This window comes from Micrasema longulum, unplaced genomic scaffold, assembly GCF_059751315.1.
Source record: "Micrasema longulum isolate JH-2025_06_02 unplaced genomic scaffold, ASM5975131v1 h1tg000407l, whole genome shotgun sequence".
Classification (NCBI taxonomy): domain Eukaryota; kingdom Metazoa; phylum Arthropoda; class Insecta; order Trichoptera; family Brachycentridae; genus Micrasema; species Micrasema longulum.
In genome coordinates, this window is record NW_028277607.1 from 380,912 (window position 1) to 396,725 (window position 15,814).

Consider the following 15,814-nt stretch of genomic DNA (forward strand, 5'->3'; position numbering starts at 1 on the left):
ATTACAAATATTTTTAGAAGATTCTCTATTTGGAAACTAGTATTTCGAACATTTTTTCCGAAGGACTATTTTTCTTTGATGGGATACCATTGACATATTTTGTATCACATAGGACAGGTGGCGTTCGCAGTGGCCGTTTTAGGCATTATTCATTTTAAAAGAAATCAACCTGTGCTCAAGTCTTGACAGTACTGTCAATGACAGATCATAATGAAAATATTTGCTAAATGTCATTGTGGTATGTGATAATAAACTTTTGTATGAGTTTAGTATTCTATTAAAATAGTGTAGAATAAAGCTACGTATATCGCGTGGTTAGTAATAATTGTTGTTTGAGTTGATTTTCACAGAACCACAGAAAAAGTAGTAATATATAATTACATTACTTACATGTTATGTAAGTACTTATATGTAGTACAAATTAATGAACATTTTTAATAGATTACCTATAAAATAAATCACGGCTCGCCACTGGTACCCAGGTACCTACTTAAATTCAATATTTGAATACAAACAATTTCAAGTTTTGGAATTCAATTATAAACAATAGAGAGGTTGAGGAAAAAAATAATTGAATAATATTTTTACAATATAAATAATATTATATTATATTGTAAAAATGTTACGAGACTTTGTTTGATATCAATGGTAATCTAAACTATGTAGGGAGTCACATTGAAAAAAATATTTAGGAAATAAGATTTTGTAATGTTGCGATTTCCAAAGCATCATAACTTTTGAACCAAATGAGATGATTTCAATCTGTAAAGAAAAAGAGGAAAGGAGGAGAAATTAAGAAAGAGGAAGGTGATGTTTCTTCAGACGTGATTTGAACCGAGATACTGTAGTAACATCTTTGATGGTGGATGGGAGACAATTCCACAGCCGCATGGACACTATAAAATTAGAGAAGAAAGAGGAATTGTGAAGGTATGGTAAGCATTATCCAAAACACTAAATAAGGTTGAATTGACCTAACCATATTTGTTTTAACAGTTTTATAATATCCAACTATGAAATTATAAAACTATTTATTTTGCATAATTTGACGTTTAATATCAGTGTGGCCATATAAAAAATAGTCGCATGCGACCCCCGCGAGCAGATTCATAATAGCATCTCAGGGTTCTGGTACTTTTTCACACTCAGAACTGCATTCTTCCTTCACCTCGAAACACAGGGGGGTTGAAATGGGGTATATGCAAATGTAAAAATATAGATTTATATCAAACAAGTTTATTCAATACATTTAATAAAAATCTGTACGCAGTGGACTTACTTAAAAGTTTACTGGTTTGATCTGATTATGCAGTACAGTAAATATAAAAAGATATTAAAAAAATTAAGACTAAATCCATTTGCAAGATACAATGCAAAAAAAATACTTAAAACCGTGTTGAGCTGTTTGAATTAAAAAAGTGCATAGAAAATATATTTTAAAAAAGAAAAATATTTCATATAAACAATGTTAATTAACGTTGTATAATTTTTCTTAACAATTTAAGTATAAACGCATGACAGCAATGTGATTACTTAATAAGGCACATAGTAAATACAAGTTTCAGTAAAACAGTCTCATGAGTTTGGCGGTGTCGACTGGAGATTTGATTAGGATTTCTTTTCCGTGGTTTCCGGTTTGGCTTCCGTAGATTTCTCTTCCGTCGATTTGTCTTCGGTCTGAGTTTGTGCAGGAGTCTGAACTCTCTGGTTGATGTGTTGGAGGTACTGCGTGAGCTGAAGTACAGCGATGAGGGAGGCGACGTACTCCTTCACATCCTGGGGCTTGATGGACTTGATCTGGCTGGAGACGTTACGGTACACTCGTCGCGCTGCCTTGTTAGAGAGGCGCCCCACAGTCTGGACGGTGTGGAGAACGGGGTCTTCGGACACGGAAATGGGTGCTAGAAATATACAACACAACTTACAATTATTTATGTCGCTAAAATCTCTTATATTGGTAACAGCTGTGGATCACATTTAAAGAGATAATCAGTGGTAAACAGAGAATTCCCTAATGAAATTTTATTTCTCTGATGGCAAAGAAATAAATAAGGAAAAAAATAGCCTAGAAATTCAATGACTATTTTATACAACAATGTTTGAGTATGTCCAAATGCTTGCAGACTGGCTGGATTTCCTCCTTAGGGAGTTATTCATATTTAAATTTATTTCAACAGAGAGGGAAAACATTTTTGAGAAGGGATATGGAAGTCTAGGCATTTGCAGGGCTTATGACCTGTCATTGGCTGGTTTAAGTGGCCACTTTACACACTGTGTAACAAGTCAACAGATGGAAGAGTCGAGGAAATGTGGATGTTCAAACATGGGCAGAATGGTGAATGACAGCCAAATTATTCAAGGGATAAACCAGCATTCTAAATGGGATGCAATCAAACATCCCGGGATGGTATAACGATTATCATCATCGAGGACTCAATGCCTATTGTTGGGGAATATTTAGTGAGGATTATAAATGAGAAAAGGAGTCATTAATTAGGGGTGTCTTTTAGAAAAAATGGAAAAGCTCTGTAATAACACCGATGCCAAAAGTTGACAATGCAAAGCAAGTTGAAGATTTCAGACCTGTAAACGGTTGGTATTGAGATGTGGCAGATATACAAAAATTCAACTTACTGAACATGCTTTCGGTAAAGCAAAGAGTAATTTTAAATACTTTAGTGTTAATATTTCAAATAAAAAAAATAAATTATTGCCCGAATACCTGTTTCTTGATGTTCAGCGTAATAATGAAATTCATCGCTATCCTACGAGGGGAGGTGAACGTTTCAGACTCCCCAAAACAAGAATCCAGGCAACTCAAAACAATATGTATTATAAAGGACCTAAGATGTTTAATGAGTTGCCAAAAGAGATCGTTTCGTGAGATGGCGATGAGTTTTGTTAAAAACAAACATCCACATAGGTAGATAGTGTCATCGGAAAGCATCTGGATTTTATAACAATGTTTTGTTTTAGAAATTATTTTTGTAAATGTATTGTTTATTAGTTAAGGTATAACTAGGTGTTCAAATTTTATTTGTACAACTATCTAAAATAAATGCATTACATTACAACAATAGTAAAGTAAAAGGCAGTTTATACAAAAACAATACAATATTGTTTTGTTCCAGGACTCGACCATTGTTTACATGTAAGTGGTGTTGGTGGTTGTCAGTGAACCAAGTAAACATACAAATTTTGTTTGTGTTAGTATGGCACACATAGAGCAGAGGTTATAAAAAATTTAAATGGACTGTACTGACGTAAATTTTTTAGGTTACAAACTATTTAAGTAATTTTGTGATTAAGGTTTTGTTGTTTTTATGAATTATTTTTCTCTACTCCAGAATGACAAATGAATATAGGTTATTTCTTACCATCTCCGTAATTCTCATCTTCCTCTGTGGCAGGGAAGTAGTAATCCAGGAGTCTCTCGGCAAGTGCGCTGGTGGAGTCTACTCCCGACACCGCCATCTGTCCGTACTGGGTGGCCAGCACCTCGTTCGCCTTGTTCCAAGAGAGTTCCTTTAGGGAAGAGGCTTTGTTCTCTCCGTATGTTCTGGCTGCACACACCTGAAAACATTACGAGGAATTCAAATCAGACGAAGGGATTCAGAAATGACAATGATTTTACTATGAAATAATATTAAGACATCATCCTCATCAAACCGTTATCCTCATCACAGGGCACTGAATTGTTCAATCAAATGAAGCGTATCTCGACCACCTGTTACAGGAAGGTAAGGTGATCAGTCTTATGCTTCAGGTGTCAGGAACAATTAAATACTTTTGTGTAAAACAGCCTTTGAAAACCAATATTTCATATCAACCTTCCCAGGGCTGCGATTGCAAACGCTATCTTCATCGGGACACATCGAGACGGGATAAAGTAAAATTGATATTTATGTACCAAAATGTGTATATTTGTATGAAAATTTACAGTATCATTGTCGGTAACCTGTGATTGAACATGTTTAGAAAAAAAAATATACACATATTCTATTTTCATACAGAAAACTTAACTTTGCTTTGTAGATAAAATTGAAGATAAATGTTAACTTCCCATTGTAATACGGGACAAGGAAACAAACCCTGGACCTCAAGCACGTTAGGTGAACGCACCGATTTAGGTCTCAGTCCAGTAACAATGAAATATTGAAGAGAAAAACAAACATATATTTTATATTCCTTTGCCAGGAATCAAACTAGCGATTTAAAGCATGTTAGGCGATCACGCCAATCATTACAGTACGACGCTGACTATCTGCATTTGATTCTCCTTTTCCAGCCTCCAAGCATCCAGCTTAGTGTATTTCTCGGAACTGACAATTAAATGAATATACTGTTAGAATAGTTTCAGTGAGCTATCACCAGTCGTGACAAATTTCTATGGAGACAGATGACTCAAGCATTTTGAAATATTCCCGAAGTTTGATTGAATTGCAGTGAAAATTAATTTATTTTGAAGTGGTTTTAATGCAATTATTATGAAAATAAAACTTTGTTGTTAGTGTTACACAATTTTTATTATTTTACAAGAACACTACTACAGTTTCGGGAGAGCACTTCTCTCATCGAAGGTGGTATTCTTATACTTTAATACAAATTTGACTTTTTATATATAAATTTTTACGGTTTCCGTAAAAAGTTTTATACCACCCGTCGATGGGAGGAGTGCTCTCCCGAAACTGAAGTAGTGTTCTTGTAAAATAATAAAAATTGTGTAACACTAATAACAAAGTTTTATTTTCATAATAATTTATAATTAAGTGTTACAAAGTGAATGCCGATTAAATTATTAATATTAGGTTTTAATGCATTTAGAGTATAATTTAATTTATTTTATTTTATCTGGGAGTATGTAAGGATTTTTTAATAAAATGTCTGTAACAGGCGCACGGAGCATGACAGAAAAGCCATACTATACCATACTCTAATAATGTAATTAACACCTTAGATATATACTATCTGTATAGAATCAACAGTTCAATCACTAGTGATATTGCTTTTGCTGGAATGATGCGTGATGTTTCTAATATCTGACTGCTGATATTTTACCTTGTTTAAAGTTGGTTGCACAACGCTGCTAACAACTGTTTTAGCAGATTCGTATATCTGTTGTGGTTCTTGTGTGACGATGGGGACGTTGAACTCGATGCTTTGGATCCCCTTGACCAGCTGTTGGTCCACCATGTGGATAGGCTTGTCCAGCTTCTGGACCAGGGGGGCAGCTGTGACTAGAGCATACTGGACGGTGGCTTCCGCCGTGGACAGGGCCCAGTTGAAGAGGGAATTGGCTCCTGAAACAATATCATTTTACACTATTAAAATCCAATACTTTTTACTACCCAAACAATAGTTTGTATTACTACATTCTTCTTCCTTTTTGAATGGCGTCAGAATAGTTAAGTAATCTTTCAAAATAACGACGATAATCTAAATTGACATATAAAACTTTATATTAAATACCTTAATGGTTTATTGTAACTAAATTATACAAGTGACAAACAGTTTTTGCTACTGTTCGAGAAATTGGAATTTTGGAAGAATAATATCCGATATAAGCCTACGATATATTTTGCCTAATTATATTCAATTAAAATTGTGGTTTATAAAGCAGAAATTAAAAAAATAAAGTTACTCGATTTTTTGACAAAACAAAATTTTTTAGTATGAGCGATACCGATAGGAAGACCCTCGGTCTTTAAAATGGCTTTCTGGTATGTGAAGGGAGTGCTTTCCCTGTAGTCAAACAATCCCATAATATTTGCATTGTAGAGTATTTCATTTACACACCAAATTGTAGTTATTTAAACATAGATCTTGAAATGATAACTTGTTTACGCTTGACTTTATTTAACAGATGTGTACCTACATAGTACACATTAAAAATAAAAATAAATAAATTTATCGCCATAACTAATAAAATATATATACATATATATTCAATTCATTTTACTTAATTTTATTAGAGCCAATTAAAAAATTCAACCTATATTAAATAATACATATTATAGAAGTTGAGTTTACATAATCGTGTGTGTGACTTTTTTGTTCATGTGTGTACATAAAGTGGGCATGGTAAGAAGTTTGATGGTATAAAAATATGTCAATACTTTCAAAATGGCCGTGAATATATTGGTGGCCTCCGTAGTATAATGGCATAGGTACTTGTTTCACACACCGAAGGTTTCGGGTTCGATTTCCGGTGAGAACACAAAAATTAAAGTGATTTTTCTTAGGCCTGCATGCTCAGTGTGGTAATTTATCTGTAATTGAGTCTCCTGGTCTGTTGAGGTGCAAAAAAAACAATGTGTTTCAATAAATAATAACTCGAAAACACATATTGGGGTTAACTTGTATGACGTTTAAAAAGCAAATGATTATTAATTTTAAGAACACATTTTTAAAAGTATTGTAAATTGCATAGTAATTTTGGAAAAGTCAACAAAATAACAGCATAAATATTTCACCAACAGTAAGTTTAAAGTCCGCACATTATGCATGGTCAATGATTTATTCCAGTTTGCGTCTTCATATAAATTGTTGAACAACAAAGTTTTTATTTATTTAAACACATTGTACTTTTGCATTTTTTTGTATTGCACCACAACATAGAAGACCCAGGCTTTAGAAAAATCACAGGTAATTTTAATGCTTTTAAAACCAGTTGACTACATTAAATATCTGGGAACAATTATTTATAGAAATCTACGATGCGAGGTACAGGTCCAATCGCTGGTTTCCAGATTCAGAAAGCGGTGTCATGTTCCTGTATACTTAGGAACATCTTGAACATTGCCACTCTCAGAACTGTGTATTTTTCTCTTTTTCAGTCAGCGGTTACCTATGGTATCGTGGGCTGGGGAGGTTACACGGCGTCTATCATGAACCCCCATATAAATGTACAAAAATGAATACTTAGAGCGATGCTACGATGTCCCCTGACTTTCCCATTTGAGGGGTTGTTTCAATTTATGAAGGTACTGGACATTAGACATTATAATTTGACTGACCTAATATTTTTATATAAAATCATTAATTCTAAATTCGATTGTTGCGAACTCCTGAATTTAATAAATATTAATATACCAACACGTAGAACTAGACAAAATAGTCTTTATTATTGTCACCTCTCAAAATAACTATCTTTGTCACTCACCTATACCGCATATACACAGACTAGGAAATGAATGTACCTCTCATATCGACATTTTCACCTTGAGTCTCGGTGAATTGAAATCATCTCTTTTTAAATAATATATAATGTTCTATAGTATAGTATTTGCAAAAGCTACATATGCAATGATCTGGTGTTAACTCATTTATAATTATAATATACCAAATTTTTCATATCTTTTGTATGCTGACATACATACATGTATACCTAAGTATATTTTTCTTAAAAATTTTCTTTTTATATTCATGTTTTAATACTGTTTTTTAATTTTTGAATTTCTAACTAACTCATTATATTGCTTTTTTGTAAAAGGCACTTGTGCCGTATTATAAATAAATAAATTAGACAATTCTTTTTAAAAGAGTCATTGACACATTTCTGGTCATGGGGTTACAAGAGGAGATCCTTGCAGAATGCTCGTATGAGGTTTTCCTGTAATTTGAATGAACGTACGACTTTCGCTCAGAGAAATTTCTCTATTGTGGCCCCGGGAGTGTTCAATGAACTGGATACTTAGGTCTCACTAGGAATCGAATCTGAAAACAATTGTGCGCAAGGTGAACGTCTAAGCCATGATGTCAAAGTGACATGACGCCAACTGAGAGTCATTTTGAATGTGGTCATTTTTAAACCCGAAAATCATGAATGAAAACATATTTTGTTTTGCATTGATAGTATAGTATAAAATCGTAAAAAATACTGTACACAGTTATTTAAAGTTCTCATTGATTTAATTGAAAACTGCTGATGCAACTTTAATAATAAATGGTTACGTCATAAAGACATGCAGGTTACAATAAATTAATATATGAGCAAAAATAATGCATATTATCATGTTAAAAAGATTTGAAATATACAGTTTAAACGCAAAATAAAGATTGACTTAATATTACATCCTAGAAAAACATTATTTATTAACGGACATTGTCCATGTATACAATTTATAAGGTTTAAATATTACAATAAAAGAATAGTTTAAAACATTTAAAAAAAAAGAAATTCTTGCGTTTTAGAAAACAAATTCATTTTAAAGCCTCTCATTAAAAATACTAGATGTTTGAAGTATAAAAAAATCACAAATTTGTCTCTCCTGAACAGCTGGGTTATTGATACTGTAGTTTACCTCTGCCCTGTAGTCATTTGGCACATTTTTTGTGGCTAAAACCATTTCCATATTTAGATAATGAGAGCACAGCACTACGAATCTGTAGAGCTAAAATTACCATTTTTTAAATTTTGTAAAAGCTCACTACTGCACTCGGCACTTCAATTTATACTTTTTCTTTGACAGCATTTCGAATTCCTGCTGATATAGTTGATCATGTGCAGTAATAGTCCAGACAAGGTAACATGAGATATCCATAACAGTGTAGTAGATAGAGAAAAAGCAGGTCACACAAACCAATAGAAATATTTGTAGATTGAGTTCTAAGAACAAACAGGTCTGGTATTAATAGACTCAATAAAAGTAAAGTTTCTATAATCTGTTTCTATCTTACTTAGATGCTATGCGATAAGATGGAATTACTGGGTTGATAAGACTTCCATTTAATATTAACTCGATTAAGATTAGAGTTGACGATTACAAAAGTGAATTTTTACTGTTAAATAATATTATAAATAATGTAGGGAGTCACATTGAACAAAATATTTAGGAAACAAGATTTTGTAATGATGCGATTTCCAAAACATCATAACTTTTGAACCACATGAGATGATTTCAATCTATAAAGAAAAAGAGGAAAGGAGGAGAAATTAAGAAAGAGGAAGGTGACGTTTCTTCAGACGTGATTTAAACAGAGATACTGTAGTAACATCTTTGATGATGGATGGGCAATGATTCCACAGTCGAGCTGCATGGACACTATAGGAGTTAGAGAAGAAAAAGGAATTGTGGATGGGTATTAAGAGAGTGCTTTGAGAATTAGAATGAAGAGGTAAACCACGAACTGATGAGCGTTGAAATTTTTCACGGATGTATATAGGAGCGTTAGGACTATGAAGTACATTGAACAGAAGTGAGAGGGAGTGATAGTCTCTCCACTGTCTAATTTTAAGTCATTTCAATTGCCTACGATAATCTGAAGTCGTTCAAGTTTATTGAGTTGCTCACAGTTTAAATCAGTCATGGAAACATCAGCGTAATCTAGAATGGGTAGTAGTAATGCTTGTACGAGAGTTCAATTAGTATTAATGGGGAAGAATTTTTGTAGCCTTCTAAGTGAGTTCTGACTGAAAAATATTTTGCGGCCTTATTCATTAGTATGAGCTCGCCAGCATAGTTGTTCATCCTAGAACTCCTAGATTGTGACATTGTTTAAAGAAGAATGTAAAATGGTATATCTACCTTTTATAAGTCATCAGTCATCAGTCAAATATTTGAAAATAGGCATAATATTATAAACAAAATACACTGGGATTCATATGAATTCAAATGTAAATATTTATGTTAGAGAAGAGATTATTATTGAACCTAAGTAGTTGTCATTGAATCATTGCTATGGTATTTTAGGAACATCGAACTCACTAACTTTTCAACAATATTAATTTGTAAAATAATTAAGAGATTTAATCAAATTAAAAATATAATAAAATTTAACCAAAAATGTTGTACATACCAAATATAAGATTACCAACGAGGAGAAAAAAGTCTCAAAACTCATTATACAAGGGATTAAAACTGCACAATGAGTTACTTGAAGAGATAACAGAAATGGAAAGTCTTGAAATATTTAAAATCAATTTGAAAAAATATGTTCTCGATAAATTTTGATTTAAAATGTACTGAAAAGTTTATATTAGTTATTAAGATGTTATAAACTAACTTAATAAAACATCGCGCAATAGCCCTTTTGGCATTTTGCGTTTTTGTGGTATCTATTTTATTTTTCTGGGTGATAGCACAAAACTCCAAAATAAGATAGATACGGCTTTAAAAACGCATCTAATGATATTAAAAACATACATATAAAAAGTAAGACTATAAAAAAGAAGGAAAAACTCATGTTAAAATTTTAATTGGCTCTACTGAATAGAGTCAAATTTCAATTTGTGGCTTTTTTGAATTTAAGCAGTGGCATGTAAAAAAAAAAAAAAAGACTGTTGTAAAGTGTCCTCGGCACGGGTAACTCCAGTGAGGATACATTATTTTTATTATTTATGGTTTATAATGTGAAAAAATAAAATAAATATATGACTTTTACCTTTAACTTTTTCATAGACTCCAGCACCCTGGTTCAATGCAGCTTCAATAACAGGTAGTTTCATCACTCGGTCAAGTGATTCCAAGTACACGGTAGATTGGGTTTCAGAAGTTTCGTGGTTTTGTGCCGGTAATACTGTAGATGATTCCATTTTTAATTAATTTTATCTGTGGAACATTTAGAACCCAGTTAGATTACATCAAAATCTAATTAGACAGTGGAAACGGGTATAAGAGTTTATTTTCATCATAATATTATGCATATATCTTCAGTACATGTACATGTTTTATGTTTCAGTACATGTTTTAGTGTGCACTTGATAGCATGCGAAAACGCATTATTATCAATGATTATCACCAGAACCCAATTTGTCAAAAATATAACATTTTACAAGTTTACTTGTGAATTTTAATTTATCATTAATGTAATATTCATATGGCAAATTTAACTGTCATTTATTTTAAAAACAAATGATGAAATAAAACTTTAAATTTAAGAATTATTAAAGAAAACATTTAAAACTATTTGGATACATTAAGTTCGAAAGAAAGAAGCAGTATTGATACAAAAAATAAATAAAATTAATCGTGCGAGATCAGCGAATTAAAAATACTTCAATATTTGATTGTAAAAAATAATAAACTGAGTTTTAAATAAACAGAAGTTTAAGTCGAGAGTCGATTTAGTTAATTGGCTTACTTTAATTCTAGAAGCGCAGAATAAGCACTAACAATTTTCGTAATTTGCAACAAAACTCAGATCCTCAGTTGACAACTTTTGACAGATATTTCCTGCGACAATTAATAAATTAACTTCGAACTTGACAAAACTTTTATATTTGTACTTCACCGAACAGGTAGCGCGCTATTCAAAAATATATTTGATGTCAATTGAAGCACATAACAAGAAACGAGACCGAAGGCGCGGGAGAAAAATACAAACTGAATGAAAAATAATAAAAAATAAGTAACACGGCGACAGCAAACCGCGCGCTCGCACACTATTGAAAATAAAATATCACTGCGCGTAGATATGCGCAGACGGATCGGATCGTATGATGTGTGATTCATTTCCACCGCACTTTTGAGGTTGAGGCCACGTTTACAATCACACAAAAGTTCTAGTAATTTCAAAGAAAAACAATCATTAATCATTATTGCGCAATAATGAAGAAAAAAAAATGCAACGTGCGATGCTTAGTTATTTGAAAGTGATGCTTTATTCACTTAATTTACAATATGCGTGTTTCAGCTTGTGTAACATTTTTCAGATTTATTAGCGGAAAACTTTTCAGTGAAAAGCCAAAATATTCGAGTACAAAAATCATATTCATAATTGCGGCGATTAAATAAAATTGTTGGGTTCTTTAAATTAATACTAATTAATGAAATTTACTAATATACATATCTATCAATAATTTAGGTAGATACCAATATTTTCTGCTTTGAATGTGGGAAATCTATGATTGCAATAAGTGTATTTTTTAATGACAGTAAGTACATAATTAAGTAAATGTCGTAAACCGTTCATTATGGCATTTTCTTTAATTACCGCTTCGTTAATATTTTATACTAAATAGTACACGCGTTGCTAGGTGCATTTTTGTATCAGGGATTGGGTAATATATGTACGATATTATTTATTATCTACTTGTTATAATCAACAGACGACCGTATTACGTCACAGGTCGCCCCGGGGTCAATAAAAATATCAATGAACAAACAATATTTTAAATATTCAATTTAAAAAATATTAATATTAATTTCTTCAAAACAAAAATTGAGCATCGGCGAAGAATAAACATACTGTATTATTAATGAGCTAATTATATATATTTTTTCAATTTATATTCTTCTGAGAACCCACTATTTTTTTATGAAAGCGTAGGTATTAAAACAAATAAGGCTCTGCATGTTTTTAAACCGAAATCATTGAGCCATTTATTTTCACATTGATGGGACTGATTTCTTTTAACATTAAACCAGTACAAAAGAAGAACCTCTCAAAAATTACCTGTTTATTTATTCTACGTTTAGCATTTCTTCTACATTTTAAATTCAAATTCAAATGATTTTACTATAATATGAAGAATTGAAGACTGAGAATTCAACGATAATACGCATAAAAGTTATCTTCCGTCTTCTCTGTCTAGGTACATAACATACGAAATGTTTACAAATTGTTTTATTTTGTAAAAGTCTCGTGTCTGCAGTCGAAAGTTCAATTTCATAGTTCGTGGCAATCAAGTAAAGAAAATGATAACAAACGATCAATCACTTTAGGTTCCTTGTTGTTTTTAGATGGACTTTAGAACATTGATAACAAAGTAAAAAGTCGTTCGATTCATTTTTCTTGGAATTCACAAATTTAAAAAATCCATTGTGTTTCTAATCTATTTGAGCATGGTGAATCCAACACTAGTTTTATATAATATTGTATTTTCTGCTAGATGACGCCAAATTGCTTAGAGTTCACTGCGCGTTGAATGTTGCAATTCGCAAATGTTCAAATTTGGAAAAATCAAATGTAGGTACTTATGTATGTAAAAAAATTCGTACATAAATATGAAAGTCAATTGTATTTCTTACTGCTCAGATAACCACAAAGAATGTACCTACGTCATTGAAGCCTAATCATAATTTTTCTTTTTAAATTTTTAAAAATATTTTTACCATAAAATTAATAATAGTCCAGAAGAAACGTAGAATCATATTTAAATACATCGGGCTGTGTCCGAAAAACCCCCACACTTTGTGTGAAGTCACCGCGTAATGTTGCCAGACCTCGAAAAATATAATCATAAGTTTGAGTACAATAGGTCAAACTTTACCCACCATTCTCCCCTGACACGCATCCACATAATGCTGAGCTGTTGGACTTGCTTCACACCACTCCTGCTGCTATCAAATTAGATATCCTATCCATCGAATGCCCATCCCCTCGATTCTCCCCCTTTTAATGTGTTTCTCTATTCATCACTTTATTTCCTTTTTTTAAATTTTTTCAAATGAATAACATGTTAAGTGTGTGTATTTATGTATGTATTTATGTAAGTATTTATGATTTTATTTTTGATATTTTCTATAATTCTTTGTAACTGTACACTGTAAGAGCCCTCTGGGCGTTTATTGAACAAGTAAATAAATACATAACACAAATGTACGATAATTCTATTTTTAAAAAAGCAATTTGTGCTGCCAAAAACAGTGCTGCCGATAAATTAGTATTAATCAGGCATTTCTATTTGGGTGATTTTTAGTACTTTTAATATTGTTTAAATATTAATACTCAGTTTAAAAGATAAACTATTGATATGCCACCGAGGAAAAAACAACCAAAATGAGTTTTTGTAGAACTGTCATCCGACAAAACCGCCTTGTCCAGAGTTCTTTTGAGGTAAGTTTGAATATATTTTACCATCATTAATTATTAAATATCACAAACATTATACTATTAGGTAAGTCATTGCATCAAAACATAATTGATTGAATGATGTTTTATGGTATATATTTTATTTTTCTATAACTGAAACGGATCCGTCATGTTATAACTATTTGTCATGTTTATGTTGGTTACATTAAAAAAAGTATGCGAAGTAAAACTGTTTATTTTATTTTCAGAAACGTATGGGAAAGCACGACTTTTAACAGTATGGGGAAACATTTTTGAAAAGCTGGAGACATTCCCAATTTAGACTCTGACGATGAAGTGAGGAACCATCTGTTAACGTTGAAGTATAAGAGGTGAAACCTTAATCATGTGAGTGAGATTCATCCGACTCGACCATCAGCTCATCAGTTTGTAAAGTGGCCACTTAAACCAGCCAATGACAGTACACAAGCCCAGTAAATACCTAGACTTCCATATCCCTTCTCAAAATGTTTTCCCTCTGTTGCAACAAATTTGGATTTGAATATCGGATACTTTTAACCACGATGAAATCCCACTAGTCATAAAACAGTTTTATTTATTTGTTTCAGAGCTGAGAGACAAAAGAATGCACCGGACTCTGATCTCCAGTCAATTGACATGAATTATTTGACATCACATCATCTGACTTTCTTGGCAAAAATAGCCCGTAATTTTTATTATTTATTTAAAATAAATATACTGAGTAATAATAACAAGATAGGTATTTTATTTCGTGTTTTTTTGTTTTCTTTTTCTCTATTTTTTGTTTTTTTTTTGTTTTTTTTGCTAAATAAATCCAAACTTGCATGATATAAATCTTTATGTAAAAATTAAGTCTAGCGTGAAACCTGACAAGCGGCCGTTTGCTTGTGCTACTAAATGTTGTGCCCATAAAAACTGTCTGAGAAGCGCAGTTCTTTGATAATTATTATTCATTTGTGAATAATTAAACGAAGTTGAGGCCCTCAGTAGCCTCAAAGATAGCCAAACGCTAAAAATAGGATCAAATCGTTCAACTGCATATTTAATACTTAATAAAACTAGCGTTTATTGTTATGTGAACCTTAAGGTTAATGAGGAACTTCAGCCCTACGGGAAATTTGATATAAAAAATGTTTTCTTACGCGAGGTAAAAATTAGAGCATTAAATTGTACTTCAAAATTTCTTGAAAATGTACAGAAAAAATAATATTTTTTTTAAAAATAAAAACGCACTACTTTGAATGGCGTCACTGGTTCGTGTGAATCAACCTATGATCTGAGAGCTATGGAAGATTTCCGGTCTGCTTGTCGCTTCTGGACCAATGGGAAGAACTGAATGAGAATAAGCGGAAATGAACCTCTAACGTTACACGCGGAGTTATTTCAGAAATACCAAACTTTAAAAAAATCGTAGCGCTGATAATACGGTATTTAAAAATAATAATAAAAAAATTGACTTAGTTTAACAGTCTATCAACAAACATTTTTTTTTTAAAACCACTGAACTTCCTCATCGTTAAAATGCACCAAATATTATAAATTAAAAATATTTTTTGTAAATATTTCAATTAAAAAGTGCTATTACAGATTTTAGTGACTTCTCGAAAATTGGTATGGGGTCGTCTGGCCATCTTTGATACTGAAGGCCTCAGTTGTTTACACTGCATTTTTATTTGTCAATTTTAATAAATTGTACGTACATGCTTAGACAAACCTCCAAATTAAATAAATTAATGTTAAAAAATAAAAGGGTGAATGCAAACAGTGAAATTTTCTTTTTTCAATTTCAATTTACAAATACAATGTCTACAACTAATAATTCCTGAAAACCGAAAAAAGTATATTTTATTATATCTATAAGTGTTCTTATTTTCATTTAAACTACCTACACACACTTTTTAAGTATTTCCTTATTTATTAATAATCGAATAAACCTAGTATACGGTGTAAGTAGTATTAATTTATAAAGTGTCACATCACGGTTCAGAATCCACATATTTTCATCGCAATTTAAAGAATAGACATTCTTTCCACATTA

At 31.8% G+C, this 15,814-nt stretch overlaps 1 protein-coding gene and 1 long non-coding RNA gene across 3 annotated transcripts; one reads left to right on the top strand and one right to left on the bottom strand.

The window, feature by feature from the left end:
* Positions 1–1,220: 1,220 nt before the first annotated feature.
* Lsd-2 (Lipid storage droplet-2) lies at positions 1,221–12,870 on the bottom strand. 2 transcript variants are annotated; one of them, XM_088226109.1, is made up of 5 exons: positions 12,397–12,870; positions 10,384–10,550; positions 5,059–5,300; positions 3,378–3,573; positions 1,221–1,901 (listed from the first exon to the last, which is right to left on the bottom strand). In XM_088226109.1, the coding sequence occupies exons 2-5, from the start codon at positions 10,532–10,534 to the stop codon at positions 1,609–1,611; spliced, it is 882 nt and encodes a 293-aa protein (XP_088082235.1). In that variant the 5' UTR covers positions 10,535–10,550; positions 12,397–12,870; the 3' UTR covers positions 1,221–1,608. The 2 variants fall into 2 exon arrangements, with proteins under 2 accessions (XP_088082235.1, XP_088082234.1); XM_088226108.1 differs by lacking the exon at positions 12,397–12,870 and adding an exon at positions 11,083–11,487.
* A 134-nt stretch (positions 12,871–13,004) lies between these two features.
* Positions 13,005–14,441, top strand: LOC148281787 (uncharacterized). Its single transcript, XR_015822277.1, has 3 exons — positions 13,005–13,779; positions 14,004–14,142; positions 14,364–14,441. It is a non-coding gene; the product is annotated as an uncharacterized LOC148281787 (long non-coding RNA).
* The last annotated feature ends 1,373 nt before the right edge of the window (positions 14,442–15,814 follow it).

Coding starts and splice junctions, on each gene's coding strand:
- Lsd-2 (XM_088226109.1), bottom strand. CDS start 10,534: ATGGAATCATCTACAGTATTACCGGCACAAAACCACGAAACTTCTGAA. Junction 3,574..5,058: donor TGCAACCAACTTTAAACAAG/GTAAAATATCAG, acceptor TAATGTTTTCAG/GTGTGTGCAGCCAGAACATA. Junction 1,902..3,377: donor AGATGAGAATTACGGAGATG/GTAAGAAATAAC, acceptor GTATATTTCTAG/CACCCATTTCCGTGTCCGAA.